Source organism: Bos indicus, chromosome 12, assembly GCF_029378745.1.
Source record: "Bos indicus isolate NIAB-ARS_2022 breed Sahiwal x Tharparkar chromosome 12, NIAB-ARS_B.indTharparkar_mat_pri_1.0, whole genome shotgun sequence".
Classification (NCBI taxonomy): Eukaryota; Metazoa; Chordata; class Mammalia; order Artiodactyla; family Bovidae; genus Bos; species Bos indicus.
This window is the reverse complement of record NC_091771.1, coordinates 23,873,360-23,895,194: the sequence shown is the minus strand read 5'-3', so window position 1 is coordinate 23,895,194 and position 21,835 is coordinate 23,873,360. Positions and strand designations below refer to the sequence as shown.

General features: G+C 36.9%; 1 protein-coding gene across 3 annotated transcripts in view; it reads right to left on the bottom strand.

The window, feature by feature from the left end:
- TRPC4 (transient receptor potential cation channel subfamily C member 4) overlaps positions 1-21,835 on the bottom strand; it is a 207,144-nt gene that overhangs the window by 138,945 nt on the left and 46,364 nt on the right. For all 3 annotated transcript variants that reach the window (XM_070800170.1, XM_019971370.2, XM_070800169.1), the window contains one exon: positions 7,971-8,374. In XM_070800170.1, coding sequence (XP_070656271.1) covers positions 7,971-8,354 — 384 coding nt within the window. In that variant the 5' untranslated portion in view covers positions 8,355-8,374. The remainder of the gene's footprint in view (positions 1-7,970; positions 8,375-21,835) is intronic.

Below are 21,835 nucleotides of genomic sequence, written 5' to 3'. Positions count from 1 at the left end.
TTTTCTATGGACATTTTCCATCCAGAAACAAAGAAAGGGTAATTGATGATGTATCCAGCTTTGTCTCACAATAGGATAAGTATTTTGGGAAGTTGTTGTTGTTTAGTCACTAAGTTATGTCCAACTCTGTGACTCCATGGACTGTAGCTGGCCAGGCTCCTCTGTCCAAGAAATTCTCCAGGCAGGAATATTGGAGAGGGTTGCCATTCCCTCCTCCAGGGGATCTTCCCAAGCCAGGGATTGAAACCGTGTCTCCTTCATTGCAGGCGGATTCTTTACCATCTGAACCACCAGGAAGGAGAACATCTTTAATACTTTATAATTCTCTCTTGCTCTTGCCTTCACTCTCTCTCTTAATTTTGATAGTAAATATGATGATGGTATTTAGTTTCATTTACCGTGAATTTGGAAAACTCAGCAGTGGCCACAGGACTGGAAAAGGTCAGTTTTCATTCCAATCCCAAAGAAAGGCAATGCCAAAGAATGCTCAAACTACCACACAATTGCACTCATCTCACATGCTAGAAAAGTAATGCTCAAAATTCTCCAAGCCAGGCTTCAGCAATATGTCAATCGTGAACTTCCAGATGTTCAAGCTGGTTTTAGAAAAGGCAGAGGAACCAGAGATCAAATTGCCAACATCCGCTGGATCATGGAAAAAGCAAGAGAGTTCCAGAAAAACATCTATTTCTGCTTTATTGACTATGCCAAAGCCTTTGACTGTGTGGATCACAATAAACTGTGGAAAATTCTGAAAGAGATGGGAATACCAGACCACCTTACCTGCCTCTTGAGAAACCTATATGCAGGTCAGGAAGCAACAGTCAGAACTGGACATGGAACAACAGACTGGTTCCAAATAGGAAAAGGAGTACGTCAAGGCTGCATATTGTCACCCTGCTTATTTAACTTATATGCAGAGTACATCATGAGAAACGCTGGGCTGGAAGAAGCATAAGCTGGAATCAAGATTGCCAGGAGAAATATCAATAAACTCAGATATGCAGATGACATCACCCTTATGGCAGAAAGTGAAGAGGAACTGAAAAGGCTCTTGATGAAAGTGAAAGAGGAGAGTGAAAAAGTTGGCTTAAAGCTCAACATTCAGAAAACGAAGATCATGGCATCTGGTCCCATCACTTCATGGGAAATAGATGGGGAAACAGTGGAAACAGTGTCAGACTTTATTTTTCTGGGCTCCAAAATCACTACAGATGGTGACTGCAGCCATGATATTAAAAGGCACTTACTCCTTGGAAGGAAAGTTATGACCAACCTAGATAGCATATTCAAAAGCAGAAACATTACTTTGCCAACAAGGTCCGTCTAGTCAAGGCTATGGTTTTTCCTGTGGTCATGTATGGATGTGAGAGTTGGACTGTGAAGAAAGCTGAGAGCCGAAGAATTGATACTTTTGAACTGTGGTGTTGGAGAAGATTCTTGAGAGTCCCTTGGTTGCAAGGAGATCCAACCAGTCCATTCTAAAGGAGATCAGCCCTGGGTGTTTTTTGGAAGGACTGATGCTAAAGCTGAAACTCCAGTACTTTGGCCACCTCATGCGAAGAGTTGACTCATTGGAAAAGACTCTGATGCTGGGAGGGGTTGGGGGCAGGAGGAAAAGGGGACAACAGAAGATGAGATGGCTGGATGGAATCACCGACTTGATGGACATGAGTTTGAGTGAACTCCGGGAGATGGTGATGGACAGGGTGGCCTGATATGCTATGATTCATGGGGTTGCAAAGAGTCGGAGACGACTGAGCGACTAAACTGAACTGACCGTGAATATCCAGAATGTAACAGAAGCAAATCAAAAAGCGTAACCTCAACTGGTTAACCACTGAGGAAGTGGAAATATTTTCACTCTGCAAGAGGCAGCTCTAAAGACTAGAATATATAGGCTGCCTTAGCACAGGACATTTAAAAAGGACTATATGAAATTCATGAGTCTGCAGAAGTAAATTACTTGCTCTAAAGTCCAGCAACTAAAATCAAATGAAGACGAGAGATAAAAGTAAACTCTATCTCTTCCCAGTAGCCAGGGATATATTTATTAGCATCCATATCAATTAAAAATGTCCCTTATTTTTAGTCAGCAGGGTATATTTTGGGTTGGATGCATATTTACATTAACTTGTTCATGCCAGTCTCCTATTTCATCCTTTGATTTCCTGATTACATAATAGGTACTCTTTCTAAAGCCACAAATTGCATTAGCATATCCACAGAAATTATTTTTTGAAATCCCCTAGGCACACTGAGATAGAAAGGAAAAGGGTAAACAATTAAATTCTCCTTTGGCCTCCCTAAATAGGGTTTCTAGTTCCAGTAATTGTATTTTTCAAATGAAAAAGAAGCTATGCACTCCAGAAGGTAAATTGCCCATGCTGAACTTTATGTTTTAGTGTATGTTGTGTTATTAGTATATTTGTTTGTCAATAGGAAGACAGAGATTATGACATAATATAGTAATACAATATATTATGCTGTTATTACATGTCACCTTATGAAACACTTTTACAGAACTTTAACACCACCAGACATGAAGAAGCAAGTAAGTTAATTCTATGATTCCAATTAATACCAAGAAAACCAAGGCTCAGAATGATTTTCAGAGGCTTGTCCTGTTAGCAAGTGTTGAACGGGGCTAGAAGTCAGCATTTCTGTCACTCAACTCTACTCTTCCCTGGCATTCCACAGCTTCTAATTACTTCTAATGACTTAGTATCAATTGAGCAACTAAATTATAAATGCTATCATAATAGACAAGATAGAGGCACAGCCTAAATACGTAACTCTAGAGGCTCTTTTAAATTTATGTAACTCATATCCTAAATAGGATAATTAGCTAATCATTTAAATGATTGCTATCCAAATTAGCACAGTGGCTGGAGCCAGATAGCCTGGTGATGATTTTCCGTGACTCGAGTTCCAGCACTGATATTTCCTGGTTCTGTGATCTGGGATGTGTCACTAATACTTTTTGTGCTTTCACTTCCTCATCTGTAAATGGGGAGAACAATGGGAACAACCTTCACCAGATAGTGTGAAGATGAAATGAGATAATGCAGATAAAATTCTTATCATGAGTTACTGGCATGATGACAAGTTCAATGAATATTCATCATTCAGGCTATCTGCAGGTTGGATGCTAGATATTGGTTTATAGATTCTTTTGGTCAGGTTAAATCCCAAATACTTTTCCCTCTTCTACAAAACAAAGTGACTGGGTTAGATGATCTCCAAGGTCTCTTGAAATGATAAAATCTGATACTCTTTTTAGTGGGGCTTTCAAATCAAAATTTCTTCAATTGAAATACTCTAGGATCTTAACTACTGAATAGATAAGTAATGTTTAGCAAAGTATTTTTCCCAAAGAAGGGAAAATATAAGAAATGCATTAGTGAAATTGGAAAATTATTTTGTATTAAATACCACTTAATCACTGGTATTTAAGATAGTTATTTGAAATCTCCCCAAAGCAAGGTTATCATGGTATAATGCAACCATACCTAACATGAGGTATACAACTATAGGTATTCTGTAGTTTTCAACATTCTCTAAGTCAGCCGTTCTCAAAGTGTTGTCTCCAGAACAGAAGCATTAGTGTCACCGTCATACTTGTGAGAAACCAAAACACAAGTCCCAGGGACCCCTTCCAGACCAGCTATATCAGAGACTCTTGGGGTGGGATCCCACAAACTGAAGTAAGAAGTCCTCCCAGAAATGTTGATGGTACTGAAGATTCGGTACTAGTGTCTAAGTGAAGAGTGAAAAAGAAAGTTCTGCTTCTGATAAGCATTTACTAAAGCAGCTGAAACTGAAATTGAACCTGGCCTTAGAAGACATCAAAGAGAAAGGTCTGCTAGAAATAATTAGAAGTCAAGTAACCAATCAATTGACTGAAAAAAGGGAGCTGAGAAGTCACTGTTGGTTATTCCCTACGGAGAAATATGGCACTAAGGAGGTTAAAGAAAAGTTCAGTAAAATCAGCAGAGAGTACCAGAGTAATGATTCCAGCCAGGAAGCAGTCTCAGTAAGAATACGTAATCTCCCATCTCCCTGCCCAATGTGGAGAATGACAGGTTCTCCGTGCTGTATACTACATGAAAAGAAATAAAGTATTGCTCTTTCCATTTTTTATAGTAAAAATGAAAACACTAAGGACTAAGTATCTTGATTTATGAAGAAGTACATGAAATAGGGAATAAAATAATTAATAATCTGTGCCCATTTATTTATCTGGAAAAATCTAAATATCTTTATTAGATGTGGCATTGAGAAAAGTTTTTAACATATTCACCATTATAAACATTTAAACAATATACAAGGGAAAGGACATACAAACAATGTCAAAGTGATTGGACAACAGGTGACTTTAGGCACTTCAAGGTCCTCCCTATCGTCTGTATATCAATCCCAAACCCCTTTCTTAAGACCAAAATGTCTGATAATCTCCTAGATGTCAATGTCAATAAGCAAAAGCTGAGTATATCCAAACAGGTCTCATATACCTCTTTTAGAGTCTCTACCTCAGTTACTGGAATTAACTCTCCCCGGTTATAAACAAACATTCGTCCTTCTCCTTCAGGCCTTTCTCCTGCTCCCCCGATGCCCTCCACCCAATAATATTTTGTATTTACCATGTCTAGTCAGTTTAGTTTCATAATTACCCAAGGATTGATTTCTCTTTTCCATTGTGATTACATTTACTCATATCCCCATGATATTTTTCCTGTCTCTCTTCACAACTAGACTCTAGGAAAAAAAAATCATGTCTCCTCCCCAGTGACGGGGCTCAGACCTGGCCCAAAAAGCATACGCAAATTGTAAATTGTTCCCTGGTGAATGTACTGGAAGAATAAGCCGAGTAATCTGAAATCTCAAGCCCCCATGATTTCTGGAGGCAATCACGCATTGCATCTTATTCCAGAGAAAGAAATTAACATGTGACACATTCGTCAGAGAAGAGTCTATTTCCTGATCCACATCTGTCACATTTTAAGTTTTAAATGTTCTGATCATCAGATTTGTGTGTTTTTATAATAGATCCTTTTACTTGACTCATTTTAAGACAAGTTATGCTGATTTTGACCACTTGGATATTATTGTTCTTAGGTTTTAACACTCAGCTTCAGTGACCTCAACAAAATTAATGGTAATGTGTTCCAGGGTCTTTGAGGGTGGCCTGTAAGACTGCAAATTAGGCAAACAGAGTAAACACAAAATGGCTTTCATGATCACAAGAATCTTCTAAGGAATTACAATTTATGAGATAAAAAATCCTGTCAAGCATTTATTTGTTACCTACCAGATGCTGGCTAATGGAAACTTTTATTCCAAATGATGTTGGCCATACTTAAGAGATGCATTGTCTAAGTAAGTCACAGATAAACAGCCAAGCTCTAATGGGGTTCGTCTGCCCCCCTCTCTCCCCCACAAACCCCAAGGACCCCTTTTATGTGCCATACTGTATACATTTCCTGGTGTAACAACCTCACTTTTATTGTACAAGATACCAGGAACTCTGAGGTAGGTTGGAGTTGCTCTTTCCAAATTACAAAGTTCAAACCAAAAGATACAACTTTTGTTGATTCTCAGGGTCTTTGCTGAAGAGGAATTCTAGAATGTGCAAACAAAAAAGAAAAATTCTTGGCTTACGAACTGATATAAAAGAAATCCTCCAGAAACGCAAGGCCTGGGATATTTCAGACTCTTGACAGATTGCAAACCTTTACTGCCTTTTATTAATGATCAGGGTTCCAGATCAAGTGCCTCTAAAAAGCCAAGACCTACTTGTCAGACTAGAGTTTAGCTCAGAAGTTGAACATCTTCCAACAAACAATCTCATAATAGCAGATATCTTCTCCAGACACCAAATTACTTTGGCTAGCACAAATGTCATTGACTAAAGAGACACTGAAATGTTTGGTCACTGCTTGCTAGACAATAAAATTAAGAAGATTATATAGTAATAAGCAGGAAAAACACAATAGCAATTTTGTTCTACAGACCTGTTACAATCTTAAATGATCTAGACACACAGTCCCAAGTCTGTCTCATGGTTGCTTTTATACATAATAAACAAGAGGGTATATAATATAAGATCATTGTTATTAGGGAATGCAAATACTTTAGGAGTATGATTGTGCAAGGTGTTTCAAATTCACAAGGTGACTGGGGAAGTAGCACCTAACTTACACAGATAAGAACAGATTCCTACTCATTCCTGTCTAAGTGTCCGGTTTCTCTAGTGGTGGAAAACTGGGATATAACATAACATATGTCTTTAAATGTTACTACTACCTGTTCACCCCTGTCAAGGATAGTACAAGTTGGAAAATTCTTGTCTTACAAACTGATACAAGAGAAATTTTCCAGAAATACATGGCCTGGGATATTTCAGACTCCTGCCAGATTTCAAACCTTTGCAAACCTTTACTACCTTTTATTAATAATCAAGGTGCAGATCAATATGGTGGGAAGGTAACCCAAACAACTGGATATGAAACAAAAAATTAAAAACCAGTAAAGCAAAAAGCAAAGAGGTATTGCCATTGTGGAGTGTTGTTTTATCAAAGTTTGGAGCCAGGTGAGGGAAAAGGGTGCCTGATGTTAAGACATAAGAATGGGCCAAAGAACACAGACTTTTGGGGAGACCTTTTCAGGAGACATCCAGCCTTGAAATTCTTGTCTTAATCATGGCAATGATTCTGATCAAAGTCCTCCAGTAAAGCAAAGATGATGGTATAATAGCTACAGCATGTCTTGCTTTAAAATAATGTAATGTCTCTAAGATGGCTTAGTTAGTAAAGAAATCCGCCTGCAGTGCAGGAGACCCAGGTTCAATCCCTGGATTGATAAGATCCCATGGAGAAGGAAATGGCAATCCACTTCAGGATTCTTGCCTGGGAAATACCATGGACAGAGGAGCCTCGTGGGGCTACAGTCCATGGGGTCGCAAAGAGTCAGACATGACGTAGTGAGTAAACCACAATGTCTCTAAGAGTCCGATATTTGCAGAAAATACTTGCACCTTTATCAAATAGAACAGAAACTGCCAGAGGTGTAAAAACAAATGTTTTTATAAGATTTTACTTGAAAGGACAGATTTTGAGCCACTGAAATACATGCAGTGTCTTCTGCAATTAGTCAATGAGGCTTGATGTCGGGAAGTGAAGAGTTCAATGTGAAAGGATAAAGGATCAAATAGTTCAGATACAGGGCAGTACCAGGGAATAATGTAGACAGACAAAAATAGATTCCTTATTCATTTCTGTCTACGATTTTTCCACTTCCTTAGGGATAAAAAATAGGGAGATAACAGGAATAAAAACCAGATAGTATTTATAATCATGTACCATTTTAGCTTAGTTTATACTGATGACATTAAGATACAACTACATTTTGCCAATAGTAAGTGTGATATATTAAATCTACAGTTATTTTCTAGTAAACTTTTTTGCTTTTTTAAAAAATTTGTCTCCATTTAAAAGAATTCATTAGAGTTTGCTAAAAAGCAGTATCAGGGTTAGATGTACAACTCACTTTAGCAATAAGATACAGAATTCCAAAACAGGCAAGAAGGTTAAAAAGAAAAATAGCAAAAGAATTCAGCCTGTTACTGCAGAATGTTCAGAAAATGAAGGACAAGGAGAAAACACCACATATACACGGTGGCACCACCCCCCTAAATTTATATACTATTACATAAACATGTCCCTAATGTATGGGAAGCCACCATAGGTTACTTAGTTTTGCTTTGGTTCTCATTAAAGGCTCCTTAGCCAGGGTAAGAGGTGCAGGTGATGGTGACTTCTGTAGAGTATCAAATGTGTACTTAGCAGTAGTTTTCCATCATAATAGTTTTGATTTCAGTGCTAATATTTCTTAAAATTGGGAGAGAATTTGACCATCCATAGCAACCTTCTGCATGTAAAATAAATGAAAACCAATATTTTTGCAAGTACCTGTTTTTCTCCACTGGGCTTTTTGTGGTTCAGCAACAGCTCGACAGCTCCCACAACTTCTTTCCTGATAGCATGTAATAGGGCGTCTCCAACATAGACGTTAAAGCTTAAGAGGAGTTCAATGAGTTCCAAGTTCTCATTTTCAATTGCAATGAGAAGAGCAGTTCTTCCAAGAGGATCGATGCAATTAATATTGATTTTAAAATAAATTTCAGCTTCTTCTAGGGATTTCTTGACGCTTGCATAATCTCCCTTTTCCACAGCATTTAGGTAGGCTTTCTCGGAGGGTGAGAGTTCGGATTCTGCTCGGACTATCCTGAGAGGGATGCGGTCTCTATAGGGGGCGTTAACATTTCTTTTGTAATAGAACTGCGCCATGTTCATGCCATCCTATGCCTTTGTCTCTGAAAGTGCAAACAAAAACCAAAACACAAAAGGATTAGGGTTAGCACACTTTTTAATGATTCTGCATCACATTTAAATCACAACAATGCCAGTAATAATGATAAAACTTAATTATTAAGTTATTTTCCCTTTAAACCCCGGAAGAAGGTAATAATTATTCAGTGATCTCAAAACACAGGTTACAAAACTTCTTATCTAAGAAGAATAAAGAAAGGCTAATATTTGGCAAGTTACTTTTAAAAATTTTAAGTCTTTATTGAATTTGTTACAGTATTGTTTCTGTTTACTGTTTTGATTTTTTTGGACATGAGGAACGTGGCATCTTAGCCCCGCCAACCAGGGATCGAACTTGCACTCCCTGCATTGGAAAGTGAAGTCAGAACCACTGAATCACCAGGAAAGTTCCATAACAAGTTGCTTTTAAAGATGACTTTAAAACTGACATTTTTCAGGGGTTGCACCTGTAATTTTTAAAAATTATTTACAAAATTTATCATAAACACATATTGTTTTTAACAGGGAACCTTGAAAGTCAAAGGCTGTACCTATGAGGTCTGCAAAATGGACCAGGGATTTTCAAGTATGTCATTCACTGTTAAATTTTGCTCATCTTGAAGATGCTGTTGAGGTTACAGAATATCAACATCTTGGCAAAGTGTTTTTTCATTTTCATTTCTATTTTTAATGTTTGTAAGAACTGACATTAAAGTTTATGTTATTTAGTGATATTAATGTCAATAAAATATCATACCAAGCCTGATGAGTATAATTGTATTGTTTTCCTCATATAGGTAAATTAATTGAGGAAGAAAGAATGTGAACTGATGGTATTATCAAGATGTGTCTAGGCAATTTAATTTCCAAAGAAAACATTTAGAAAGGGATTAAATATATGGTTTATTATGAAAATGCTATTTTTCTTAATTCTTTTACCTCCAAAGCACAGAACAATAAATCACAAGGCAGGAATATATTTATTGTAAAACATAATATTATTTTGAGGTTACAGTAAAGATACACTTGAAGATGAGGAAATTACTTCAAATAAATGAGATTATCATCTCAAAATAGATTAATAAAAAATATCCAATGTCTCTCAAAGTCTTGCTGATTTCATAATCATCTTAATGATACAAAGTTTATAAAAATGTATTGCTATGAGCATAACTTCTTTATTTCTATTAGTTCCTGATTTTATATGTACAGTCTGAACTATTTTATTATTCTATGTCATTAATATTCAACTCACATATTTATTTACATACATTTGCTTATCAAATTAAAATAAATGGGGCATTCTAGGTACCTGAATATGCATATTTATCTTAATTGACCTTATCATTTTATAACTCAACCAGATTTGAATAATGCTTTAACTATAGATTAAATATGCATTGCATTAACAAATGTGATTATATTTAATGTAATGTTCTCAATTTGAGAAATTATTCATTGTTTGCATTACCAAGCAGTTAAGTTTTAATTTTTGATGTCCAGATTATTCATCATGATTTCTCAAATATCTAGGTTCAAAGTCTAATATACAATGCTGTACATTCATAATTTGTTCCTTTCTGGCATATTAGATTCAGCATTTTATTAAGGCCTCTTTATAGACTAAGCAAAAAGTGGCAATCTTATAATCCAAAATATTTTTCTCAAATGTTTCCCATCTTATCAATCTTTTTGTTTTAAACGTATTATGATCAACTACATAGCATGACATACATTTATTTTCACAATTGGAGACTGAGTGTTGTGAATTCTTTAAATGGCAATATTACTTTTTTGGAGGAAGATGAAAAGTAATACTGGTTTTCAAATGTATCCATTTTAGATGTTAAATTTCTTAATTGAACTGATTGTAATTTCAGTATTTGGAGGATGCTTTAATTTACTAGAGTAACAGGAATAAAATTTATATTATCAGATAAAGACAATTTAATATTCCTCAGATATACCAAAGCTTCAATAAATGAACATCATTATGATGTTACATATCATCATTTTAATTTTCTAACCACAAATGTACCATATATATATCAGCTGATGTTTATTCACTAAGTCGTGTCTGACTTTGCAACCCCATGGACTATATAGCCCACCAGGCTCCTCTGTCCATGAGATTTTCCAGGCAGGAATACTAGAGTGAGTTGCCATTTCCTACTCCAGATACGCATCAGCAGTAACATTAAAATATCTGCCTTAAGAAGGTAATTGTCACCCACTTCCCCAGCACTCCTTGTCTATTCATGTCAGCGTCCATAAGCTTTGTGTGATCAGTGATGTACTTTTCACGTGGCAATTTTATCAGGACTACAGTATGAATACCTTATGATGATAATAACTGCCATTTCTATTCTATTTCAGCAGTACACATTCTCTACTACCCTACTCTTTGTCCTTCGTTTTCTAGAGTTGAATCTGAAGTTTCTCACCACAACATTTTTGCTTAAGACTAATGTTTGATTGTTGCCCAAAATATAAATTAAAATGAAAGTATGAACATACACATACACAGCCTATAAGAAATTCATATGAATTATGACTCAATCAGGATTAGGAATCAGTCTCAAAGATGGAAAAAATGAATTTTATTTTATTACATTTGCTTTATTTTATTACTCATGGTATCCAATAGAAATTAGATAGTAAACAGCATTATCCTTGTCAGAGTGCAAGATGTTGGTGACAATGCAGGGATTAGTGGACAACATAGAATATATACAAGAAATTGGGTGAAAAGAGAAGACAGGTAATGAGAAATTAGACATTAAAATCCATTTCATTTACTCCAGAGGACTGTCATAAATGTAAACTACACAAGTATGTTTCAAAAAAAGTAATACAATATTGAGATAAAGATATATACAGCGGGATATTACTTAGCCATAAAAAAGGAATTGAAATTGGGTCATTGTAGAGATGTGGATGGACCTAGAATCTGTAACACAGATTGAAGTAAGTCAGAAATAGAAAAACAAATATTATATATTAATGCATGTGGAATATAGAAAAATGGTACAGATGAACATACTTGCAGGGTAGGAATAGAGAAACAGATGTGGAGAATGGACAGCTGGACATGGTGGGGAGGGGAAGAGGAGGGTGGGATAATTGGGAGATTAGTATTGACACATATACACTACCATGGTAAAACAGAAAGCTGGTGGGACCCTGCTGTATAGCAAAAGAGGCTTAGCTCAGTGCTCTGTGATGACTAGAGGGATGGGATGAGGGGAGGGTGGGAGGCTCAGGAGGGAGGGAATGTATGTATACACACAGCTGATTCACTTTGTTGTACCACAGAAACGAACACAACATGGCAAAGCAATTATATTTCAATAAAAAAAGACATATTCTAGTCCACATCATATTTAAGTTGTGAACTGGGCATGAGACTTCCCATTAGACAGCCTGTCTCTCCATCCATAAAGTGAGAAAAACAATACTCATGAAGGACAGGCGAGAAGAATCAGGAGAGTTTGTGCTAAGGAAGACCATTTATCTGCTATCTTCTTTCAAATGTCCTGGATTGGGAAAAAGTTAGAATTCATGTTGGGAAGGTTAGATGTATTTAAAATACATTTAAAATGTAATATATAAAATATAAAATTGAGTTATTTATAATGGGATAGTAAAATATAGAGAAAGAGAAAAGGAGAGGGAGAGAAAAGATGGAGTAACTCTGACTGATGACTAAAAACTTTAAAAAGTAAGGAAGAGTATATAATTTTTTCAGTACATTGACTTGTCCTTCTGGATTGAGATGCAGTGATACTAACTGAAGGACAAAAATCAAGGTTAACAATTTAAAAATGTGATATATGAATGTAATCGCAAAGAGAAGGTGCTGATAAGGCTGATGGTTCCTGAGCTGACACTCTTATCAGAAACTATGGAATTGCTACTGGATAGAAAGTCTGTAAAAGAACATGGGACTCAGTGAAGCAAATATACTTATCTCCAATGTGGAAATAAAAGCCTATTCCTGATCCTGCACTTTCAGAATGAACTTTCTGAGGGGGAAAATTTTTTTCCCCATAAGTTACAGAGTTTAGCAGATCCTTTGATTTCAATGATCCCTTTATGATGCATAAACTGGAAATGAAATGGCTGCTTCATCAAGTTATGTTTCTAGGACTTGGAAGAGATATGGAATGTGATGCAGAAAGACTCAAATCCTGCACGTGAATTTTAAATTAACCCAATATTTCTTTTTCCTAAATATGTTCAGGGCTTAAGAAACAAAAATGTAAGAGAGCTTCACCTTGACATCAATCTCAAGAGAAATTTTAAAAAATTGTCCCTAGATATGAAAACTGCAGTTATCTAAACATCTTGAAGATACACAGGAAAACAAAAGTTTCAGATATTTATAGCGATCAGAAGGCATATTCCCTAAAGGATGAGCTTAGGCGTGTGGTGGAAAGAGCAGGGAACTTGAATTCCGAAAAACACAAAGGAAAGAAAATAAACAGAAATCTCCACTTTTGAGTGAACATTATTAAAAGTAAAATAAAATTTGCCCAAACAACTTCCTTTCTTTTTCTTTTGACTTTTGATTCCCTAACTGCTAGAGGATACATCTGTACAGGTGTGAGCTCATGATACAGCGAGAAATAAAGACTCCTTTTTTTGTTAGGATAGTACAGCACATATCTAGATTGTATTCTTTTTTTTTTTTTCTGAAATCTGACAGGCAATAAAAATTTCCCAGTTGACTTATTCACACTCAAACCTATTTGGATTTTTTTTCTTGCTATTGGTGTAGTAGGTGAAGGTGAAGTCGCTCAGTTGTGTCTGACTCTTTGCGACCCATGGACTGTAGCCTACCAGGCTCCTCCATCCATGGGATTCTCCAGGCAAGAATACTGGAGTGGGTTGCCATTTCCTTCTCCAGGGGATCTTCCCGACCCAGGGATCGAACCCAGGTCTCCCACATTGGAGGCAGACGCTTTAACCTCTGAGCCACCAGGGAAGCCCATTGGTGTAGTATTATAATATCAGTATCTTTGGCATAATGCATTGTGCACATAAAAGCATAATGCTCTCATTTTTACTATCATTCCTAATTCCAGGCCCTTTTCTTCATCATCTTTCACACGACTACACCAATATCCTTGTAATAATCTCACTGATATTATCCTTGCTTCCTCCCTATTTAGCCTCCGCAATGCCACATGCCTAAAATTTCTAAAATATAAATCTGATTCAATCACTCTTGTACTTATAATCCTTAAATGACTCATAACCATCCACAGGGAAAATAATAACCTATTATAGAATATGGGACCTGCATGATCTGGCTTCTAATGCTTTCTTAGATGTATCTCCCAAGTCAAACCCTGAAAAACCTGATTTTACACTGACAAGAATCCAAACTACTTGGCCACTACAGCTCGAAGCATTTTCTCATATTGTTCTTTAGAATAAGAATTCTGTTCCTCCCCTTGAGCCTTCTGGCAACTCCTGCCAAATTTTAAAACCTCTGTGAACTATCACAGCCTCTGTGGATTTTTCTTCTCTTCCTCTTAAGGCAGAGTTAATGACCTCCTTTATGCATCTTCATAGACCCTGTGAACTGTGTTTTTCTTTTTACTGTGTAAGAGATTGGGACTTACACAGTATTGCATCCCAATCCAAAGCAAGTGGTTACTGCCCCAAATTTACTGATGAATCAACAAATTAATGATTATATTTTTAGAATTATTTCTCTGTTTTTTGGGGTAAAGGAATAAAATTAACAGGGTAAAATTTCTTTAATCATGTGCTGAAAGATTGTTTAGCCCACTGAATGCCACAATGAATAGCTGGACAGCCAGTCAGTGGTCATAAGTTACTGAATAGCCTGGGCAAAATGCTTTCTTTCTTTTTTTTTTTTTTTACCTATTTTTATTCTCTACATACCTTACCCACAAGCTTTTTTTTTCCCCACAAAGACCTATAACATGTAAATCAACACATCTATAACTCTCACCTTTGGAATATGCTTTCTATCACTACTATCTAAATCTCAGAAGGACGTAAGACTTAAGTCACTTGACTGATACTTCCAGGGAAATGAGAGCGCAGAGGGGGAAAAAAAAAAAGTACAAGACAGCCAGGGCCGGCAAACTGAATATCTCATAAAGGGAGAAATCAAGTTTATATACCAGTTAATAGGAGACTAAAATATGCATATTAATATTTACAGAATTATAAAGAGGATAGGAGAAAAACAGAGGAATAAAAGTAATCAAGAGTAAGAATTAAAAAAAGCAATTGGTGATACTGGTAGAATGATCATGAAATGAACCAGCAAACTTAAAGTTCAGATCGTTGACATTTTCCCAGTTTGAAACTGTAAAAGTGAAGAGAAAAAGAGAATAGATGGGTAAGAGCCAACATCTATAATATAGCAAATGACTGAAGAGAAAATAAATAATGGTGTGTGGGACATATTTTTAGTAGTAATGACCAAGAAGTTTCATAATTACAGAAGATAAAAGACCTCATATGGAAAGAAGCCATAGCATCATGTAAGACATAGAAGAACAGCTGCTTCATAGATTAAGAAAATTATAAAGGAGGAGAAAAAAAAATCCCCTAAGAGAATTGCTACCACTTTCAACATAAGGAATAGCTAGGTCAAAATAAATTTTTGCTCTATAAAATGTTTTCTCAGGGGTGATAAGACTGTAAACCAATAAATAATTCAAGATTTCAGTGTTCCCATCAAGAAATTCCTGCAATTAAATTTACCTGAGATAACATCCTGCTCACCTGGGCAAACAGCTTTCTTATCTTTCTTATCAAGATTCTCTCCAGACCCCTCAATTGGCTAAATCTGTTTAGTTGATGAGTCGTGCCTGACCCTTTGCGACTGCATGGACTAGTAGCCACCAGGCTCCTCTGTCCATGGATTTCCCAGGCAAGCATCCTGGAGTGGATTGCCATTTCCTTCTCCAGGGAATCTTCCTGGCCCAGGGATCGAACCTGCACTTCCTGCATTGGCAGGAGGATTCTTTATTGCTGAGCCTCCAGGGAAGCTCTGGCTAAATCTACCAATCCTAAATTAGTAACATCACATATATTGCCCAATCTCCATCATTCTCCCATCTTGAAAGATCCACCTTAAATCCCTTGCACACAGGGCAGATCTCTATGGATGTTCTTTCCAGCTGGCCCCTCTGGTGGCACTACACAGCTATATCAATGTGATGTCCTCCCTACTGCTAAGAGTGATAATGAATTTATCCTTATTTTACTAGAAAATCATGATAATATTTTGGGAAGTCCAGTACATAAAATGAATAAAGGATCAGATTAATATCAGACCTCTTAACAGCAAATTTGAAGGTTAGAATATAATGAGGTATTGACTGAAAAGTTGAGACGGATAAAAGCCTCCCCTCTCAACATGAACTTTGAAACTAGAATTTCATATCTTTTTAAAATTATTTAAATGCAGGAAGGAATAAAATTAGTCTCATGCATACCGCCTTGGAAGATTGTTCACACAAAGACCATATTTGATCACAGGATGGCACTACAATATGTGGAAAGTATAGGTATAAAAAGAATGATTTCTATGGTTTAAGCAGTTGAATTTTTGTCTCCATTGCTCACTGATCTACATGCATGGCTTAGAAAAGGGTCTGGTACATAACAAGTGTATAATGAATATTTGCTGCAGGCATAAAATATCTATTAAACATCTGTATGTCAAATGTGCGTATTAAACATTGACAGCACCCTGGGAAATGAAAGTCAACATCCTTGAGAAACATGGCAAGAGCCAGGAGAGATGGAGATCTGCTTTCTGTAGGGTGATTGGGGGTGGCCTCTCTGTGACATGAAAGATGATAAAATGGCAGCTAAGCAACATTTAAAAGTTCAGAGAAGACCATTATGTTAAAAATGATCTGAAAGTGGGAAAACAGTGAAGCAGGGACAGAATGATGCATTCTAGGATGTAGAAGAGGGAGAGCTTGTCAATAGAGTACTGCATGTAAGGGAGAGAGTGGAGGCAATGAGTCTATAACCAGGAAATGCAGGGCAAAGATTTGGGAATGTATTCAAAACATAGTTCTTGAATGGCCTTGAGCTGGGAACGTATGTAATCCAAGTTCTGCTTTTAATGGTCACTTAGGCTGCTATAGTTTTTCCTGTGGTCATGTATGGATATGAGAGTTGGACTGTGAAGAAGGCTGAGCGCCGAAGAATTGATGCTTTTGAACTGTGGTGTTGGAGAAGACTCTTGAGAGTCCCTTGGACTGCAAGGAGATCCAACCAGTCCATTCTGAAGGAGATCAGCCCTGGGATTTCTTTGGAAGGAATGATGCTAAAGCTGAAAGTCCAGTACCTTGGCCACCTCATGTGAAGAGTTGACTCATTGGAAAAGACTCTGATGCTGGGAGGGATTGGGGGCAGGAGGAGAAGGGGACGACAGAGGATGAGATGACTGGATGGCATCACTGACTCGATGGACGTGAGTCAGAGTGAACTCCAGGAATTGGTGATGGGCAGGGAGATCTGGTGTGCTGTGATTCATGGGGTCGCAAAGACTCGGACACGACTGAGAGAATGATCTGATCTGAGGCTGCTGATTGATTTGGAAACAAGAGTTCAACCTCTGGGTTGGGGAGATCACCTGGGGAAGGAAATAGCACCCACTCCAGTATTCTTGCCTGGGAAATCCCATGGACAGAAGAGCCTGGTAGGCTATAGTCCACAGAGTTGCAAGAGTCAGACACAGCTTAGTGACTAAACCACCACCAAGAGTGAAAACCGAGAGACCATCTGCCAATAGAACGAGTGAGTGCCATTCCACAGTCTACATCATGAAGGAGGAAACATGGAACTCTAGGATTAATAATGCAAAACTTGGGGACTTCCCTGGTGGTCTTGTAATTAAGATTTTGCCTTCCAACACAGAGGGCATGGGTTTGATCCCTGGTAAGGGAGCTAAGACCCCACATGCCTTGTGGCCAAAACACAAAAGCAGAAAAAATATTGTAACAAATTAAATAAAGACTTTAAAAATGGTCCACATCAAAAAAAAAAATCTTCAAAAAAAGAATGCAAAATTCAGACTGATGGTGGAATGTAGGTGGAGATTTAAGTGTCTGCTCATATTTTATTGAACAAAGAGGGATAAGATGGAGATCTACTTTTGGTAGGGTGGTCGGGGTGGTTTATTAATATTTTATTAGCTCTGATTTAATATATTTGAGGTAATCTTTCTCTAATCCTCTCCCATATCCCTATTTTTCATACCTTTGCAGAATGTGAAGATTTTTAAGGATATACCATTTTGTAACAAGAATGAAGGTATATATATTGCTACTACAACACCAGAAACAGGTTTACTACTTTCATTGTGTCAAAGGTGTCACTAATTGTCCTGTTGACAACGAAAGCATAATTTGCTGTAAAAGAAGCAATATTCAGAAGAAATGTGGAGGGAAGGCGATACATATTACAAGAAAGTAGTTTACCAGATTACACCAAGAAAGACAAAATAACCTGGTTTCAAAAATGACATATTCAAGAGCAAAATTTATGCAAAAGTCACCCAGAACAATCAGATCCTGTAGTCCATAGCCAACATTCAGTTTCTGACATTGTGTGTGCACAGATGCATATGTATGAATGCTAACTATGGAAACAGTGAGTCTTTTGACCAAAGGAGAAAGAAATAAATCTTGTAATCATAGCAAAAGTAATATAAAAGGCTTAAATCTATGTGTATGCAATAGAATTTTTGATAAATATATGACTCTTAAATGTAAAAAAATACCAATTAGATTACTGCAGAAGCAAAGATGTCACAGGGCTTAGATGTTATTGCTGGTGATGCTGGCGGTGGTAGTGGTGGTGGTAGCAGTGTGTGAGGGAGAGAGAGAGAAGTAATTCAATACATATTTCATAAAAGCATATCATTAGAGAAGCATTAAAAATAAGGGCAGGAAATGGAATGATAATAAGCAATGTTGAGACAGTTAAAAGTTTTGGAAATAATTATTTCGGAATACCATGAGAATGGTTGAATTGCATTTAAAAATCGAATATTGAAACAAAATGATGGGAAAGCATCAACAAATGTTAGTCAATCCTTTCAGTGGGGAAGAATTTTCTAAGCAAAAAATAGTGGAGAAATGACTATGAGGAAGACTCATGGTATGCATACATAGAATTCAAAAATTCTTAGTAGTAAAACATAATGTAGAAAATTAAAAGATAAAATAACTAGGAGAATTATTAAAACTAAATATGACTGAGAAGAGGTTATTAAATAGAAAACAAAAATCACTAAGAGTCAGAGAATAAAAAGAACAGCTTCTTCCAAGAATAGAAAATATACCTGGAAGATATCATTTGAAAGTGCATTCTACTTTACTGACCTCTATAACTATGAAGTCTACCAGTAAGACAGACACATTGCATGCCAAATATGATCATATTATATATAAAAGAATGACCAGTACCAGAAAGGATGCAATGAAAATATTTCTCTTGTTAAATTGCTGGTGATAGTTGAAAGTGGAAAGGAACTGGAAAAATGTATATTGGTCTTTTGAAAGGTTCAAGCCCTTTACCCCATGAATATCTCTCCCAGGAATCTATCTTAGAGCTGTATTTTATAAAGCAGGTGATGATGTATGCACAAAAGGAAAAATAACTCTTACATATTGTTGAGAAAAACTGGAGAGACTTCAAGACTTAAAAACCAGTCATTGTCAGCTCATCAATTAAGAGCTAAATATCTACTTAATAAAAAGTGTGCCACTTAAATAAAATAATATGATTAGAAATTAATATTATGTAAAATAAGCATATTAAGATCTTTGCTAATCATGGAAAAATTTTTGAACACAGTAAAATTAATAGCTACACCAAGGATAAAACCTATGAGAAGGTGGTAACTATTAATACACTCATAATTAAGAAAGGTCACTGATGGGTAACTGAATGATTTCTGTTCTTGCCTAAATTTTCTAAGTTTTTGATAAGGAGAACACAATATATTTTACTAAAAAAAACAGCCTCTTAATCAAAAAGAAATTTTAGTTTATAAAAGAAAAAATCAGCTGTCCTTGATAACTAGCAGAACTCTCAAGTTTAAAATATATTTGACTTGTTTTTCATGACTCCAAAAGCTAGAACAAAGAGGAATGGGTAGAGATGATAAAGAAAACACTTTCTTCTCATCTAAGGGATGATCTATTAACAGTAATATTTCTTGTCAAGGATTAAATGTTTCTCTTAGAGACTAGTAAACTCTGTTGCTGAGAGTATTCAAGGGTGAAAGAGACAACTCAAAGGGAAAAGCTGGAGAGAGAATTCAAGAACTAGACAGATGACTTAACTTGGATAATCTTTAATGACTGTAGCGATTAGACTCTGACGCTATTAGTCTCTGCTTTTGTCGTTGTCTCTGACAATGAGCCATGTAACTTTAGACACATTGCTAACATTGCCATTCTTCCTATTCCTCTCTTAAAGTTATAATAAATCATCTTCATACTTTCATTTTCTTGTTTAGTCACTAAATCGTGTCCCACTGTTTTGCAACCCTACAGACTATAGCTCACCAGGCTTCCCTGTCCATGAAAATTTCCAGGCAAGAATACTGGAGTGGATTGCCATTTCCTCCTCCAAGGGATCTTTCTGACCCAGGGATCAAACCCATGTCTTCTGTATTGCAGGTAGATTCATTTTCATTATAGGGGACTGGAATGCAAAAGTAAGAAGTCAAGAAACACCTGGAGTAACAGGCAAATTTGGCCTTGGAATACAGAATGAAGCAGGGCAAAGACTAATAGAGTTTTGCCAAGAAAATGCACTGGTCATAACAAACACCCTCTTCCAACAACACAAGAGAAGACTCTGTACATGGACATCACCAGATGGTCAACACCGAAATCAGATTGATTATATTCTTTGCAGCCAAAGATGGAGAAGCTCTATACAGTCAGCAAAAACAAGACCAGGAGCTGACTGTGGCTCAGACCATGAACTCCTTATTGCCAAATTCAGACTTAAATTGAAGAAAGTAGGGAAAACCACTAGACCATTCAGGTATGACCTAAATCAAATCCCTTATGGTTATACACTGGAACTGAGAAATAGATTTAAGGGACTAGATCTGATAGATAGAGTGCCTGATGAGCTATGGAATGAGGTTCATGACATTGTACAGGAGACAGGGATCAAGACCATCCCCATGGAAAAGAAATGCAAAAAAGCAAAATGGCTGTCTGAGGAGGCCTTACAAATAGCTGTGAAAAGAAGAGAAGTGAAAAGCAAAGGAGAAAAGGAAAGATATAAGCATCTTAATGCAGAGTTCCAAAGAATATCAAGAAGAGATAAGAAAGCCTTCCTCAGTGATCAATGCAAAGAAATAGAGGAAAACAACAGAATGGGAAAGACTAGAGATCTCTTCAAGAAAATCAGAGATACCAAAGGAACATTTCATGCAAAGATGGGCTCGATAAAGGACAGAAATGGTATGGACCTAACAGAAGCAGAAGATATTAAGAAGAGGTGGCAAGAATACACAGAAGAACTGTACAAAAAAGATCTTCACAACCCAGATAATCACGATGGTGTGATCACTGACCTAGAGCCAGACATCCTGGAATATGAAGTCAAGTGAGCCTTAGAAAGCATCACTACGAACAAAGCTAATGGAGGTGATGGAATTCCAGTTGAGCTGTTCCAGGTCCTGAAAGATGATGCTGTCAAAGTGCTGCACTCAAGATGCCAGCAAATTTGGAAAACTCAGCAGTGGCCACAGGACTGGAAAAGATCAGTTTTCATTCCAATCCCAAAGAAAGGCAATGCCAAAGAATGCTCAAACTACTGCACAATTGCACTCCTCTCACATGCTAGTAAAGTAATGCTCAAAATTCTCCAAGCCAGGCTTCAACAATATGTGAACCGTGAACTTCCTGATGTTCAAACTGGTTTTAGAAAAGGCAGAGGAACCAGAGATCAAATTGCCAACATCCGCTGGATCATGGAAAAAGCAAGAGAGTTCCAGAAAAGCATCTATTTCTGCTTTATTGACTATGCCAAAGCCTTTGACTGTGTGGATCACAAGAAACTGTGGAAAATTCTGAAGAGATGGGAATACCAGACCACCTGATCTGCCTCTTGAGAAATTTGTATGCAGGTCAGGAAGCAACAGTTAGAACTGGACATGGAAAAACAGGCTGGTTCCAAATAGGAAAAGGAGTTCGGCAAGGCTGTATATTGTCACCCTGTTTATTTAACTTCTATGCAGAGTACATCATGAGAAATGCTGGACTGGAAGAAACACAAGCTGGAATCAAGATTGCCAGGAGAAATATCAATAACCTCAGATATGCAGATGACACCACCCTTATGGCAGAAAGTGAAGAGGAACTCAAAAGCCTCTTGATGAAAGTGAAAGTGGAGAGTGAAAAAGTTGGCTTAAAGCTCAACATTCA